The following is a 13,595-nucleotide window of genomic DNA, read 5'->3' as shown; positions in this document are numbered from 1 at the left end:
AAAACATATGGTAGGGAATATGTAACACGGTCAATAATGGCCCATCATCCTTCACACATTTATTTTGCGATTGCATGTTTTATTATTATAATTTGACATGTTTATTTGATTAGTGCATATTTTATATTGTATATGGTACTGAAATTAAAGTGAGATTTTGTCATACTGATTTTCCTCTGTGATGTTCCCTCCTCCGCACAGACATTGGTTTATTGGATTTTAAACATGCTGTCCAATCAATACATTTCCATTGATTTGGTATGCATCACGTGTGTGTTTTTCCCAGAGACACTGTTCCCTGTATTTTAGCTCTGCTATCTGAATAAAAAAGAACCTCATCAATTATTATATAATATTTTGCTCTGAGTTTTCAAAATATGCTCTGATATTCAAAATAACCCCTCTGTGTTTTAATATAATATCTTCATTTTTTTATATAGCGCCTTTCATAGTGGACCACCATCACAAAGCGCTTTACAGAGGTAGGCTGTGAACTGTGCATTATATGCAGAGTCACTTACAATAGGACATTGATTTAACATCTCATCCGTAGGGTGAAGCACAAGGAGGTTAAGTGACTTGCTCAGGGTCACACAGTGAGTCAGTCAATTGCAAAGATGGGATTTGAACCGTAACCTTTTGGATACAAGCCCTGGACTTAAGCATGCAAAAATATTTTAACCTAATTTTGCATGCCCCCTGTCTGAGGGGGTGTTACAAATAGTTTACAAATCAAATCAAAAAGCACTCATAAGAAGTTAAATAATTATGGCTGATTCTATAATGTTAGTAAATCCAGCATTACTGATACAAAAATATACTGGAGTGGTTTGTTCTTCAAGGAAAGTATAATGGAAGATAATTGCTGAAGAGGCTCATAAGGTAAAGAAGAGTATACAGCTTTTTAAAAATTGAATCTACGTTTGATTTTAACACTTTTTATAATAATGAACAATTGAAAATTACTTGAAGGGGGAACACAGTTGATCCATAGTTGTATGGCAATAATTGGTTTACGATGTACCAACAAGGATATCAGAGTTTATACAAATAGCAACGCTGCTGGGTCCACTTATCAATAATAACTAGAATTCAGTAATTCTGTTAATTGTAAATCTTTATTGAGTGCAAGAATTTAACATCTATTATACATTAATGCTGTACAGAAAATAACCACTGAAAAGAAAAAAACAATTCCAAACGCATACACAAATAATTAAATAAATAAATAAATATTATTTTTAAAAAAGCATATTTATACATTTAATACAAAAAAATGTTTTCCTTTTGATTCACCAACACAAAGTGAATCAGACTTGTTACCAGCAGAAAGTAACATGACTTACAGATTTTACCCAATAACAAGGGAGTCAGTTTCGACAAGAGATTACATTGGAAAATCCCATTCTGCAGTATTGCAGTTTATTTACATCATTAATAGAATAAGTGTGCAATTGGTCTTTATATTCTAACTCTCATATTCCACACGTCTTGCTAATTCACTGGAGTTGATTTTTTCACTGAACAGCTCATCAAACCTGGCATTCTGCTTGGAAGTGAAATGATTTTTCCAGTCACCAACAGTACCTGAAAGACATAAAGTATTTGAATGTATTATTTGCATAAGTTAATAAATACCCTGTTGTTTTGGGCTTATCAATGCCCTCTTTTAGCATTGCAGTGCTTTAGTTTTAGTTCAGTGGTGATGAAACTCTTACCTTTCCTAAATATCAGCTTCTTGTTGGAAGTCAGTACGCAGACCGTGTGGTTTGGATTCACTTTCTCCTTCTCTGCCTTGTCCTTCATTTCACTGAAGGAAGATTTCTTTGAAATGTCTTTGACTTGATCTTCAGTGACATTGATGCCCAAAAACGTGCTGATCTCCTTGACATGTTTTGGAAGATCCTATGAAAAACATACATTTGACAGTTTAGTTTTACATTGAGGGAATGGCAAAATGTATTGGTGTTAATTGATTGAATTAACCCCAGTGGGATAGCATGGAAAAGAAAAGAATCAGACCATCATGTTCCAAAGAATCTAAATAGTGTTTTCTACAAATTTCCCCAACGTGCATCTGCTATGGAATATATAACAGGGATTGTTCCAGTTAACTTCATTCCTCAAAGTGACTTTTTAGTTCTACACTAATGTAAGACAATATCAAATGGATGATGTCCATGCCTGTGCTCCATTTTGAACTCACCTGCTTTAAGGACTCGTAGTACAGAACAAGGACATTTTCATCAGTTTTGCTCTTTTCCCAGCTAAGGACATGGTCAATCCAGGAACCGCATACAACTGCAATACAAATACAGGCAAAGCAAATTATTGTATCAAATTAACACTTTTGCATCATGCATCATGTCTGATATGAAAATTAAAAGGACATGGTGGTAACTCTTTTAACAACATGCAAATTTAATTGATGTTCTTCACATTTTTCCATCTCAATCTAAACATTAGTCATATTTACCTTCTCCTTTCAAGAACATTTCTAAAAAGGTGGACCATTTCTCAATCTTGGGCAGATTGGGGTTCTGCTTGTAATAATGGTACAATGAAACAGCGGTGTCCTTAGGATTTCTGATCACATAAATCATCTGGAAGCAAGAACAAGATAATAATTTTAGTTTGTGTAATTCAGACACCATCTCTTAATAATTTGGTGTTTGCACAGCGTAATGTTGAAAAGTAGTATCCTTTATTACTGCACTGTGCTGTGATACTTTACGATTTCATGGTCGTGTTATTTGATAAAGCAACAAACATAATGGCTGTTTTTTGTTACCTTGCATTTTTTTGTTTTGAACTGCACTGGGATCATCTCATAGTTGAGGTGTGTTGGGATGAGCCTCTTGTTGGGGAGGTTTCTCAGCTCATCGAATTTGGAGAGATCTCCGAACTCCAGAGGTGATGTCAGTGTCACTTTGCTAACCCCATTGTCTTCATTGTGGCTGTGGTACAGATTCTTCATAATCTCTGCAAGCCAGTGCGTGCCTAGGAAGAGTTTCAAAACACACATCAGTCAAGCAGTCTGTGTATACTGATCTACCCATTTCTGATAGATCAACTTTTAATAATTAGTAAAGTTCACGGAAAGATATCAAATAATATTCAGAAATGTGTCTTACCTGATTTTGGATATGAAACTAATAACACGTCGTCTTCTCTGGCTTCAAAGGTGTCCAGGGACTGAAGGAGCTCTTTTGATACTCTTGTAGAAAATGGAATGCCATTGAAGGTGTGAATGAGCTCAGTCTGTTCTGGCATCTTGTGTTGAATGTCTTTAGAGTTTGTCAAATGTCTTCAGAAAGAGCTAGATACTGCGTTATCTGGGTGCATGAGAAACATTTCTCTCGTTATATATCTGTCTTTCAGCTGGGAACCGGAAACTATCAGTTATGTAAAGGAATGTTTTAAGAAACATACCAGAAGGAAATGGTGTAATCAAGTCTCTCTCGTAAAGATGATGAGGCATTTAATAGTACCACTAGATGTGAGGTGGATATTCACACAACTTTTTGTTTTAAGGAATGTTTTGTTAATTACTTTTTTTTAAGAACCCATTTTATTTAAATCAGGTTTGTAGTTCATGAAACCTTTTTTCCTCTGTTTCAGAGAGTTTTTTCATTTTTTTTTTATTTATGTCACAGATTAGCTTGGTGGGTGACATTGTGCCAGGAAGTAGATAGACACAGAATGATGAGTAAAGTGCCGATGCACAGATTTATTAAATAATTATTTTTTGTTATGTTTTAGTTTTTAAAGTTCTACCTCCTTTTCTCTCCCGTTCTCCACTCAAACACACAACCCAGAGTGAGTAAAAACATACTGCTTTTATGCAGCTGTACTGAGACTCGTTTGCTAATCAATCATTCAATTGAATCTCGGCACAGTCTGCACATTAACTACTCTGTGCACTGCCTGTGCAGACCACAACCAAAATCAAGAAAGATAATGCAATACAGGGACTTTTACACTTTGTGCCACTTTCCTCTTTTCTTTAAGTTCACAAATCATTAGTGGGCTGAGGTACTGTTAAAATTACCGTACAAGAGAAACAGATTACTAAAAACAAAACAAAACAAAAACTTCCCTAGTGACAATACCCCTTGTTGCACAGAACTGAATTCTCAACTAACATTTCTCATATTTATTTTCTTAGGGTGAACACAGTTGAACTCAAAGACAAACTTTACAGTTGTACAGTATTGTCCGGCTAAGAGAACATCCCTTGGGAAGCAAGCAAAGTGTTCTCTTAGCCGAACTGTTCTCTAAGACGGAGTTAGCCACCAGACACAATATGAATCAATCAATAAATAAACATGTATTACGTTAGTTTTACATGTAAAACTAAACTGTCATGACGCACTTGCATCAAAATATGAAATGAACTGAATAAGTAAAAGAAAAGCAATAGGCAAGTGTATGTTAATAAACTACAATAATAAAGTAACACACAAACTAAGATTAATAAACTAACTGTCAAACTATATTAATACCCTTACCTGTGTTAAATAAATGCAGCACCAGCAGCTCTAGATTAATTATGAATACATGTACAGGAGTAATATTCAAGACATGCACATTATTTAACAGTATGGTGAAGCAACTCACCAGAACAGGAAACACCAAATTGCTCAGCGACTTGTGTCTGATTCAAGTTTTGCTCAAGAGCTCGAACACTTTCCAACACTTTGTAGGAAAAGAAACAGAGGCGCATTTCGCTGTTTGTTTACATACAATTTTATAACAATGAGGTGCACTTGTTAAAAACAGAATAAAAAATGAGACAATGATAGGATGGCAGTTCTGGAGAGATTTAATAAACTAATCAGGGCACCTACTAACATCTGTCTTGTCTGTGGGATTATTAGACAGTGCCTGCATAAAGGTGCAATGCTAGTGCCACAATGGTGTATTGAATTGGAACAAAGATTCAGGCAAGCATCACGCCAGCAATTGCCCCTTGGCTTCACAGAGCAGGAATGTGAGCTCTTCAAATGCAAAAATGTGTGGAAGATATGCACAGAATTCACATTTCTTATTAAAACCCAAATAAGGGAAAATCCTTGTCAAATCATTGCTCGCTATTGCTTTTCCTAATCCTAAATACATTGGTATGGTAAAATGGCTCTTATTTTTACATTGTAACTAATGTTTTGGTCAAGTTTTTCCATGTTTTTTTTTTTCTCATGTGAAGGTTGCATGTAAACTAAGCCATTGAGTGGCGTAATAGAAACGTAGTGACAAACCTCCATAACAGTCTGACCACAACCAAAGCCGGGATTTTTGCACAATTTAAGTTGGGTGTCACTTTCCTCTTTTCTCAGGATTCTCAAAATCTTTTGTAATCTTAGTTCTCTTACAATTACTGTACAGAAAAACAAATGAAAAAAACTTAAACAGCCGCAAACATACAATCAAAGTGTTTTTAGAAAATATGAACTTGTGGGTTTGGTAATAAAGTGTGATTCAGAATGCAGAATCCAGTTGTCTCTCAATTGAACAGAGCAGAGATTTAGAACAGATTCTAAGTATAAAGACATACAATTTAGAAAGTTTATCTCCAAATGTAATTCTCGGACACACCAATTTGGAAGAAAGAAACAAACAAAAAATGTAATGCAAATTTCAAACTGAAGAACGCTTGTGTTGTGTCCGGCCATGTCTCCCATGTTGTGATACTGAAGTAAACGATGCACACCGGTGTGATTTGGTTAGCTCTGGGCAATCCATGGAAAGTGGGAGGCAGGTTAGAACTCATCATGTTCACTTCTTCAGGGAATTTATATATTGTTAAAGCCTATACAATACCATGCATATAGTTTGTATTGCCTTTTTGTTATTAATTGACCTGATGGATTGAAGATAATACAACAGGTAGAATATGAAACATTGACAAGGGTACTTAGTTTTATTCAACTTGCATTTGTATATAAAAAAATCTATTCTGAAGTTAATGTCCTGGTGGAGTTCCAGCAGATAATGTTGTCGTTAACTTTGTGGTTAAAGCAAAGGGCTTCTTGCCAGTAGGTCCCCAGTTCAAATCCCTGCTCAACTGCTGAATCAATGCATGTGACCCTGAGCAAGTCATTAACCTCCTTGTGCTCTGTCCTTTGGAGGAGGCGTAAAACCGAGGTCCTATTGCAAGTGACTGTGCAGCTGCAGCAGCTGTTGATGCATAGTTCACACCCTAGTCTCTGCAAGTTGCTTTGGATTAAAGCATCTGCTAGATAATTATATTATTTATTATATTATTCTACGTTCAAATAATTAACAAAATGGATAACTTTTTTCACCATATAATTGACACCCAAATATTTTTGTAATAATTGTTGTTTCTAATTCTAATTCTGGAAGGGAAAGGAACAAATCAGGGAAAAATAGATTTTGCTACTACCGGTACCTCTATCTTAAAAATATGACAAGACAATAGATTCAAAGGAACAAGTTGTGAAATTTCCTTACAAATACAAGACTGAATTAGTGTTACCAAACCATGAGATGTGTCATTACATCCTGTGCATACTAGAGCCATCAGTGTTACACAAGTTAATGTTTACTATAAGCTTTATTTTATAAAACATATGGTAGGGAATATGTAACACGGTCAATAATGGCCCATCATCCTTCACACATTTATTTTGCGATTGCATGTTTTATTATTATAATTTGACATGTTTATTTGATTAGTGCATATTTTATATTGTATATGGTACTGAAATTAAAGTGAGATTTTGTCATACTGATTTTCCTCTGTGATGTTCCCTCCTCCGCACAGACATTGGTTTATTGGATTTTAAACATGCTGTCCAATCAATACATTTCCATTGATTTGGTATGCATCACGTGTGTGTTTTTCCCAGAGACACTGTTCCCTGTATTTTAGCTCTGCTATCTGAATAAAAAAGAACCTCATCAATTATTATATAATATTTTGCTCTGAGTTTTCAAAATATGCTCTGATATTCAAAATAACCCCTCTGTGTTTTAATATAATATCTTCATTTTTTTATATAGCGCCTTTCATAGTGGACCACCATGACAAAGCTCTTTACAGAGGTAGGCTGTGAACTGTGCATTATATGCAGAGTCACTTACAATAGGACATTGATTTAACATCTCATCCGCAGGATGGAGCACAAGGAGGTTAAGTGACTTGCTCAGGGTCACACAGTGAGTCAGTCAGTGGCAAAGATGGGATTTGAACCGGTAACCTTTTGGATACAAGCCCTGGACTTAAGCATGCAAAAATATTTTAACCTAATTTTGCATGCCCCGTGTCTGAGGGGGTGTTACAAATAGTTTACAAATCAAACCAAAAAGCACTCATAAGAAGTTAAATAATTATGGCTGATTCTATAATGTTAGTAAATCCAGCATTACTGATACAAAAATATACTGGAGTGGTTTGTTCTTCAAGGAAAGTATAATGGAAGATAATTGCTGAAGAGGCTCATAAGGTAAAGAAGAGTATACAGCTTTTTAAAAATTGAATCTACGTTTGATTTTAACACTTTTTATAATAATGAACAATTGAAAATTACTTGAAGGGGGAACACAGTTGATCCATAGTTGTATGGCAATAATTGGTTTACGATGTACCAACAAGGATATCAGAGTTTATACAAATAGCAACGCTGCTGGGTCCACTCATCAATAATAACTAGAATTCAGTAATTCTGTTAATTGTAAATCTTTATTGAGTGCAAGAATTTAACATCTATTATACATTAATGCTGTACAGAAAATAACCACTGAAAAGAAAAAAACAATTCCAAACGCATACACAAATAATTAAATAAATAAATAAATATTATTTTTAAAAAAGCATATTTATACATTTAATACAAAAAAATGTTTTCCTTTTGATTCACCAACACAAAGTGAATCAGACTTGTTACCAGCAGAAAGTAACATGACTTACAGATTTTACCCAATAACAAGGGAGTCAGTTTTGACAAGAGATTACATTGGAAAATCCCATTCTGCAGTATTGCAGTTTATTTACATCATTAATAGAATAAGTGTGCAATTGGTCTTTATATTCTAACTCTCATATTCCACACGTCTTGCTAATTCACTGGAGTTGATTTTTTCACTGAACAGCTCGTCAAACCTGGCATTCTGCTTGGAAGTGAAATGATTTTTCCAGTCACCAACAGTACCTGAAAGACATAAAGTATTTGAATGTATTATTTGCATAAGTTAATAAATACCCTGTTGTTTTGGGCTTATCAATGCCCTCTTTTAGCATTGCAGTGCTTTAGTTTTAGTTCAGTGGTGATGAAACTCTTACCTTTCCTAAATATCAGCTTCTTGTTGGAAGTCAGTACGCAGACCGTGTGGTTTGGATTCACTTTCTCCTTCTCTGCCTTGTCCTTCATTTCACTGAAGGAAGATTTCTTTGAAATGTCTTTGACTTGATCTTCAGTGACATTGATGCCCAAAAACGTGCTGATCTCCTTGACATGTTTTGGAAGATCCTATGAAAAACATACATTTGACAGTTTAGTTTTACATTGAGGGAATGGCAAAATGTATTGGTGTTAATTGATTGAATTAACCCCAGTGGGATAGCATGGAAAAGAAAAGAATCAGACCATCATGTTCCAGAGAAACTAAATAATGTTTTCTACAAATTTCCCCAACGTGCATCTGCTATGGAATATATAACAGGGATTGTTCCAGTTAACTTCATTCCTCAAAGTGACTTTTTAGTTCTACACTAATGTAAGACAATATCAAATGGATGATGTCCATGCCTGTGCTCCATTTTGAACTCACCTGCTTTAAGGACTCGTAGTACAGAACAAGGACATTTTCATCAGTTTTGCTCTTTTCCCAGCTAAGGACATGGTCAATCCAGGAACCGCATACAACTGCAATACAAATACAGGCAAAGCAAATTATTGTATCAAATTAACACTTTTGCATCATGCATCATGTCTGATATGAAAATTAAAAGGACATGGTGGTAACTCTTTTAACAACATGCAAATTTAATTGATGTTCTTCACATTTTTCCATCTCAATCTAAACATTAGTCATATTTACCTTCTCCTTTCAAGAACATTTCTAAAAAGGTGGACCATTTCTCAATCTTGGGCAGATTGGGGTTCTGCTTGTAATAATGGTACAATGAAACAGCGGTGTCCTTAGGATTTCTGATCACATAAATCATCTGGAAGCAAGAACAAGATAATAATTTTAGTTTGTGTAATTCAGACACCATCTCTTAATAATTTGATGTTTGCACAGCGTAATGTTGAAAAGTAGTATCCTTTATTACTGCACTGTGCTGTGATACTTTACGATTTCATGGTCGTGTTATTTGATAAAGCAACAAACATAATGGCTGTTTTTTGTTACCTTGCATTTTTTTGTTTTGAACTGCACTGGGATCATCTCATAGTTGAGGTGTGTTGGGATGAGCCTCTTGTTGGGGAGGTTTCTCAGCTCATCGAATTTGGAGAGATCTCCGAACTCCAGAGGTGATGTCAGTGTCACTTTGCTAACCCCATTGTCTTCATTGTGGCTGTGGTACAGATTCTTCATAATCTCTGCAAGCCAGTGCGTGCCTAGGAAGAGTTTCAAAACACACATCAGTCAAGCAGTCTGTGTACACTGATCTACCCATTTCTGATAGATCAACTTTTAATAATTAGTAAAGTTCACGGAAAGATATCAAATAATATTCAGAAATGTGTCTTACCTGATTTTGGATATGAAACTAATAACACGTCGTCTTCTCTGGCTTCAAAGGTGTCCAGGGACTGAAGGAGCTCTTTTGATACTCTTGTAGAAAATGGAATGCCATTGAAGGTGTGAATGAGCTCAGTCTGTTCTGGCATCTTGTGTTGAATGTCTTTAGAGTTTGTCAAATGTCTTCAGAAAGAGCTAGATACTGCGTTATCTGGGTGCATGAGAAACATTTCTCTCGTTATATATCTGTCTTTCAGCTGGGAACCGGAAACTATCAGTTATGTAAAGGAATGTTTTAAGAAACATACCAGAAGGAAATGGTGTAATCAAGTCTCTCTCGTAAAGATGATGAGGCATTTAATAGTACCACTAGATGTGAGGTGGATATTCACACAACTTTTTGTTTTAAGGAATGTTTTGTTAATTACTTTTTTTTAAGAACCCATTTTATTTAAATCAGGTTTGTAGTTCATGAAACCTTTTTTCCTCTGTTTCAGAGAGTTTTTTCATTTTTTTTTATTTATGTCACAGATTAGCTTGGTGGGTGACATTGTGCCAGGAAGTAGATAGACACAGAATGATGAGTAAAGTGCCGATGCACAGATTTATTAAATAATTATTTTTTGTTATGTTTTAGTTTTTAAAGTTCTACCTCCTTCTCTCTCCCGTTCTCCACTCTGAACACCAACCCTGTATGTGTGAAACACTGACTCTTTTATGCAGCTCTATCGAGACTTGATTGCTAATGAATCATTCAATGAAATCTCGGCACAGTCTGCACATTAACTACTTTGTGCACTGCCTGTGCAGACCACAACCAAAATCAAGAAAGATAATGCAATACAGGGACTTTTACACTTTGTGCCACTTTCCTCTTTTCTTTAAGTTCACAAATCATTAGTGGGCTGAGGTACTGTTAAAATTACCGTACAAGAGAAACAGATTACTAAAAACAAAACAAAAACTTCCCTAGTGACAATACCCCTTGTTGCACAGAACTGAATTCTCAACTAACATTTCTCATATTTATTTTCTTAGGGTGAACACAGTTGAACTCAAAGACAAACTTTACAGTTGTACAGTATTGTCCGGCTAAGAGAACACCCCTTGGGAAGCAAGCAAAGTGTTCTCTTAGCCGAACTGTTCTCTAAGACGGAGTTAGCCACCAGACACAATATGAATCAATCAATAAATAAACATGTATTACGTTAGTTTTACATGTAAAACTAAACTGTCATGACGCACTTGCATCAAAATATGAAATGAACTGAATAAGTAAAAGAAAAGCAATAGGCAAGTGTATGTTAATAAACTACAATAATAAAGTAACACACAAACTAAGATTAATAAACTAACTGTCAAACTATATTAATACCCTTACCTGTGTTAAATAAATGCAGCACCAGCAGCTCTAGATTAATTATGAATACATGTACAGGAGTAATATTCAAGACATGCACAAAATTATTTAACAGTATGGTGAAGCAACTCACCAGAACAGGAAACACCAAATTGCTCAGCGACTTGTGTCTGATTCAAATTTTGCTCAAGAGCTCGAACACTTTCCAACACTTTGTAGGAAAAGAAACAGAGGCGCATTTCGCTGTTTGTTTACATACAATTTTATAACAATGAGGTGCACTTGTTAAAAACAGAATAAAAAATGAGACAATGATAGGATGGCAGTTCTGGAAAGATTTAATAAACTAATCAGGGCACCTACTAACATCTGTCTTGTCTGTGGGATTATTAGACAGTGCCTGCATAAAGGTGCAATGCTAGTGCCACAATGGTGTATTGAATTGGAACAAAGATTCAGGCAAGCATCACGCCAGCAATTGCCCCTTGGCTTCACAGAGCAGGAATGTGAGCTCTTCAAATGCAAAAATGTGTGGAAGATATGCACAGAATTCACATTTCTTATTAAAACCCAAATAAGGGAAAATCCTTGTCAAATCATTGCTCGCTATTGCTTTTCCTAATCCTAAATACATTGGTATGGTAAAATGGCTCTTATTTTTACATTGTAACTAATGTTTTGGTCAAGTTTTTCCATGTTTTTTTTTTTTTTTTCTCATGTGAAGGTTGCATGTAAACTAAGCCATTGAGTGGCGTAATAGAAACGTAGTGACAAACCTCCATAACAGTCTGACCACAACCAAAGCCGGGATTTTTGCACAATTTAAGTTGGGTGTCACTTTCCTCTTTTCTCAGGATTCTCAAAATCTTTTGTAAGCTTAGTTCTGTTACAAATACTGTACAGAAACACAAATAAAAAAAAAAAACTTAAACAGCCGCATACATACAATCAAAGTGTTTATAGAAAATATGAACTTGTGGGTTTGGTAATAAAGTGTGATTCAGAATGCAGAATCCAGTTGTCCCTCAATTGAACGGAGCAGAGATTTAGAACAGATTCTAAGTTAAGACATACAATTTAGAAAGTTTATCTCCAAATATAATTCTCGGACACACCAATTTGGATAAAAGAAACAAACAAAAAATGTAATGCAAATTTCAAAGTGAAGAACGCTTGTGTTGTGTCCGGCCATGTCTCTCATGTTGTGATTCTGAAGTAAACCATGCACACCGGTGTGATTTGGTTAGCTCTGGGCAATCCATGGAAAGTGGAAGGCAGGTTACAACTCATCATGTTCACTTCTTCAGGGAATTTATATATTGTTAAAGCCTATACAATACCATTCATATAGTTTGTATTGCCTTTTTGTTATTAATTGACCTGATGGATTGAAGATAATACAACAGGTAGAATATGAAACATTGACAAGGGTACTTAGTTTTATTCAATTTGCATTTGTATATAAAAAAAATCTATTCTGAAGTTAATGTCCTGGTCGAGTTCCAGCAGATAATTATGACATTAACTTGGACATTTATATTCAAAAGCTTCATATTAAATATGCAGAATTTGAGATTGATGCCATTAACTTGGACTTAAAATTTGAGATTTTTAAAGGCAAACTTGGTGGGCCAATGGTTAAAGCAATAGGCTTGTTACCAGTAGGTCTACAGTTCAAATCTCTAATCAACTGCTGACTCAATGTGTGTGACCCTGAGCAAGTCACTTAACCTCCTTCTGCTCTGTCCTTTGAATGAGGCATAAAACCGAGGTCCTATTGTAAGTGAATGTGTAGCAGCAGCAGTAGCTGTTGATGCATAGTTCACACCCTAGTCTCTGTAAATTGCTTTTGATGAAAGCGTCTATGCTAGATAATTATATTATTTATTATATTATTCTACATTCAAATATTTAACAAATAAGGTAACTTTTTTCACCATATGATTGACACCCAAATATTTTTGTAATAATTGTTGTTTCTAATTCTAATTCTGGAAGGGAAAGGAACAAATCAGGGAAAAATAGATTTTGCTACTACCGGTACCTGTATCTTAAAAATATGACAAGACAATAGATGCAATGGAACAAGTTGTGAAATTTCCTTACAAATACAAGACTGAATTAGTGTCACAAAACCATGAGATGTGTCATTACATCCTGTGCGTATTAAAGCCATCAATGTTACACAAGTAAGTTGTGACTTTATTTTATAAAATGCCTGGTAGGGAATATGTAACAGGGTCAATAATGGCATCCTTTGCATATTTATTTTGCGATAGCATGTTTTGTTATTATAATTTTACATGGCTATTTGATTAGAGCTCATTTTATATATTGTTGTCTAACCCTTTATAAATGATTTGTATCCCTTTTTAGTAGCTTCTTCACTCAGTCCCCTTGATATGCCTTACTGAATTAATTGAATTATTGCTAATTTTGTGCACATGAATATAAATACTGTAGCCCACGTTTCTTACAAACAGGATGGCCATCTTGGGGGTTTGTGTATGTCTGTCTTTTTTCT

General features: G+C 35.1%; 2 protein-coding genes across 2 annotated transcripts; both read right to left on the bottom strand.

Annotated features, from left to right (window-relative positions):
* Nucleotides 1-1,099: 1,099 nt before the first annotated feature.
* Nucleotides 1,100-3,350, bottom strand: LOC121320245 (sulfotransferase 6B1-like). Its single transcript, XM_041258496.1, has 6 exons — nt 3,135-3,350; nt 2,792-3,000; nt 2,477-2,603; nt 2,207-2,301; nt 1,719-1,905; nt 1,100-1,587 (listed from the first exon to the last, which is right to left on the bottom strand). Exons 1-6 carry the CDS (start codon nt 3,271-3,273, stop codon nt 1,469-1,471), a joined length of 876 nt encoding a protein of 291 aa, XP_041114430.1. The 5' UTR covers nt 3,274-3,350; the 3' UTR covers nt 1,100-1,468.
* Nucleotides 3,351-7,686: 4,336 nt separating this feature from the next.
* LOC121320244 (sulfotransferase 6B1-like) lies at nt 7,687-9,937 on the bottom strand. Its single transcript, XM_041258495.1, has 6 exons — nt 9,722-9,937; nt 9,379-9,587; nt 9,064-9,190; nt 8,794-8,888; nt 8,306-8,492; nt 7,687-8,174 (listed from the first exon to the last, which is right to left on the bottom strand). The coding sequence occupies exons 1-6, from the start codon at nt 9,858-9,860 to the stop codon at nt 8,056-8,058; spliced, it is 876 nt and encodes a 291-aa protein (XP_041114429.1). The 5' UTR covers nt 9,861-9,937; the 3' UTR covers nt 7,687-8,055.
* Nucleotides 9,938-13,595: the final 3,658 nt, after the last annotated feature.

This window comes from Polyodon spathula, chromosome 8 (assembly GCF_017654505.1).
Source record: "Polyodon spathula isolate WHYD16114869_AA chromosome 8, ASM1765450v1, whole genome shotgun sequence".
Taxonomy (NCBI): domain Eukaryota; kingdom Metazoa; phylum Chordata; class Actinopteri; order Acipenseriformes; family Polyodontidae; genus Polyodon; species Polyodon spathula.
The sequence above is the reverse complement of the archived record's forward strand: the minus strand, read 5'-3'. Positions and strand labels throughout refer to the sequence as shown.

Bases quoted from the DNA above. Each gene is read 5' to 3' on its own strand.
- LOC121320245 (XM_041258496.1), bottom strand. From the start codon at position 3,273: ATGCCAGAACAGACTGAGCTCATTCACACCTTCAATGGCATTCCATTT. The intron at 2,604-2,791 runs GTAACAAAAAAC...TCTTGCTTCCAG, and splicing joins TCAAAACAAAAAAATGCAAG to ATGATTTATGTGATCAGAAA. The intron at 1,588-1,718 runs GTAAGAGTTTCA...TATGTCTTTCAG, and splicing joins GAAGCTGATATTTAGGAAAG to GTACTGTTGGTGACTGGAAA.
- LOC121320244 (XM_041258495.1), bottom strand. From the start codon at position 9,860: ATGCCAGAACAGACTGAGCTCATTCACACCTTCAATGGCATTCCATTT. The intron at 9,588-9,721 runs GTAAGACACATT...AACTCTTCCTAG, and splicing joins AGTTTCATATCCAAAATCAG to GCACGCACTGGCTTGCAGAG. The intron at 9,191-9,378 runs GTAACAAAAAAC...TCTTGCTTCCAG, and splicing joins TCAAAACAAAAAAATGCAAG to ATGATTTATGTGATCAGAAA.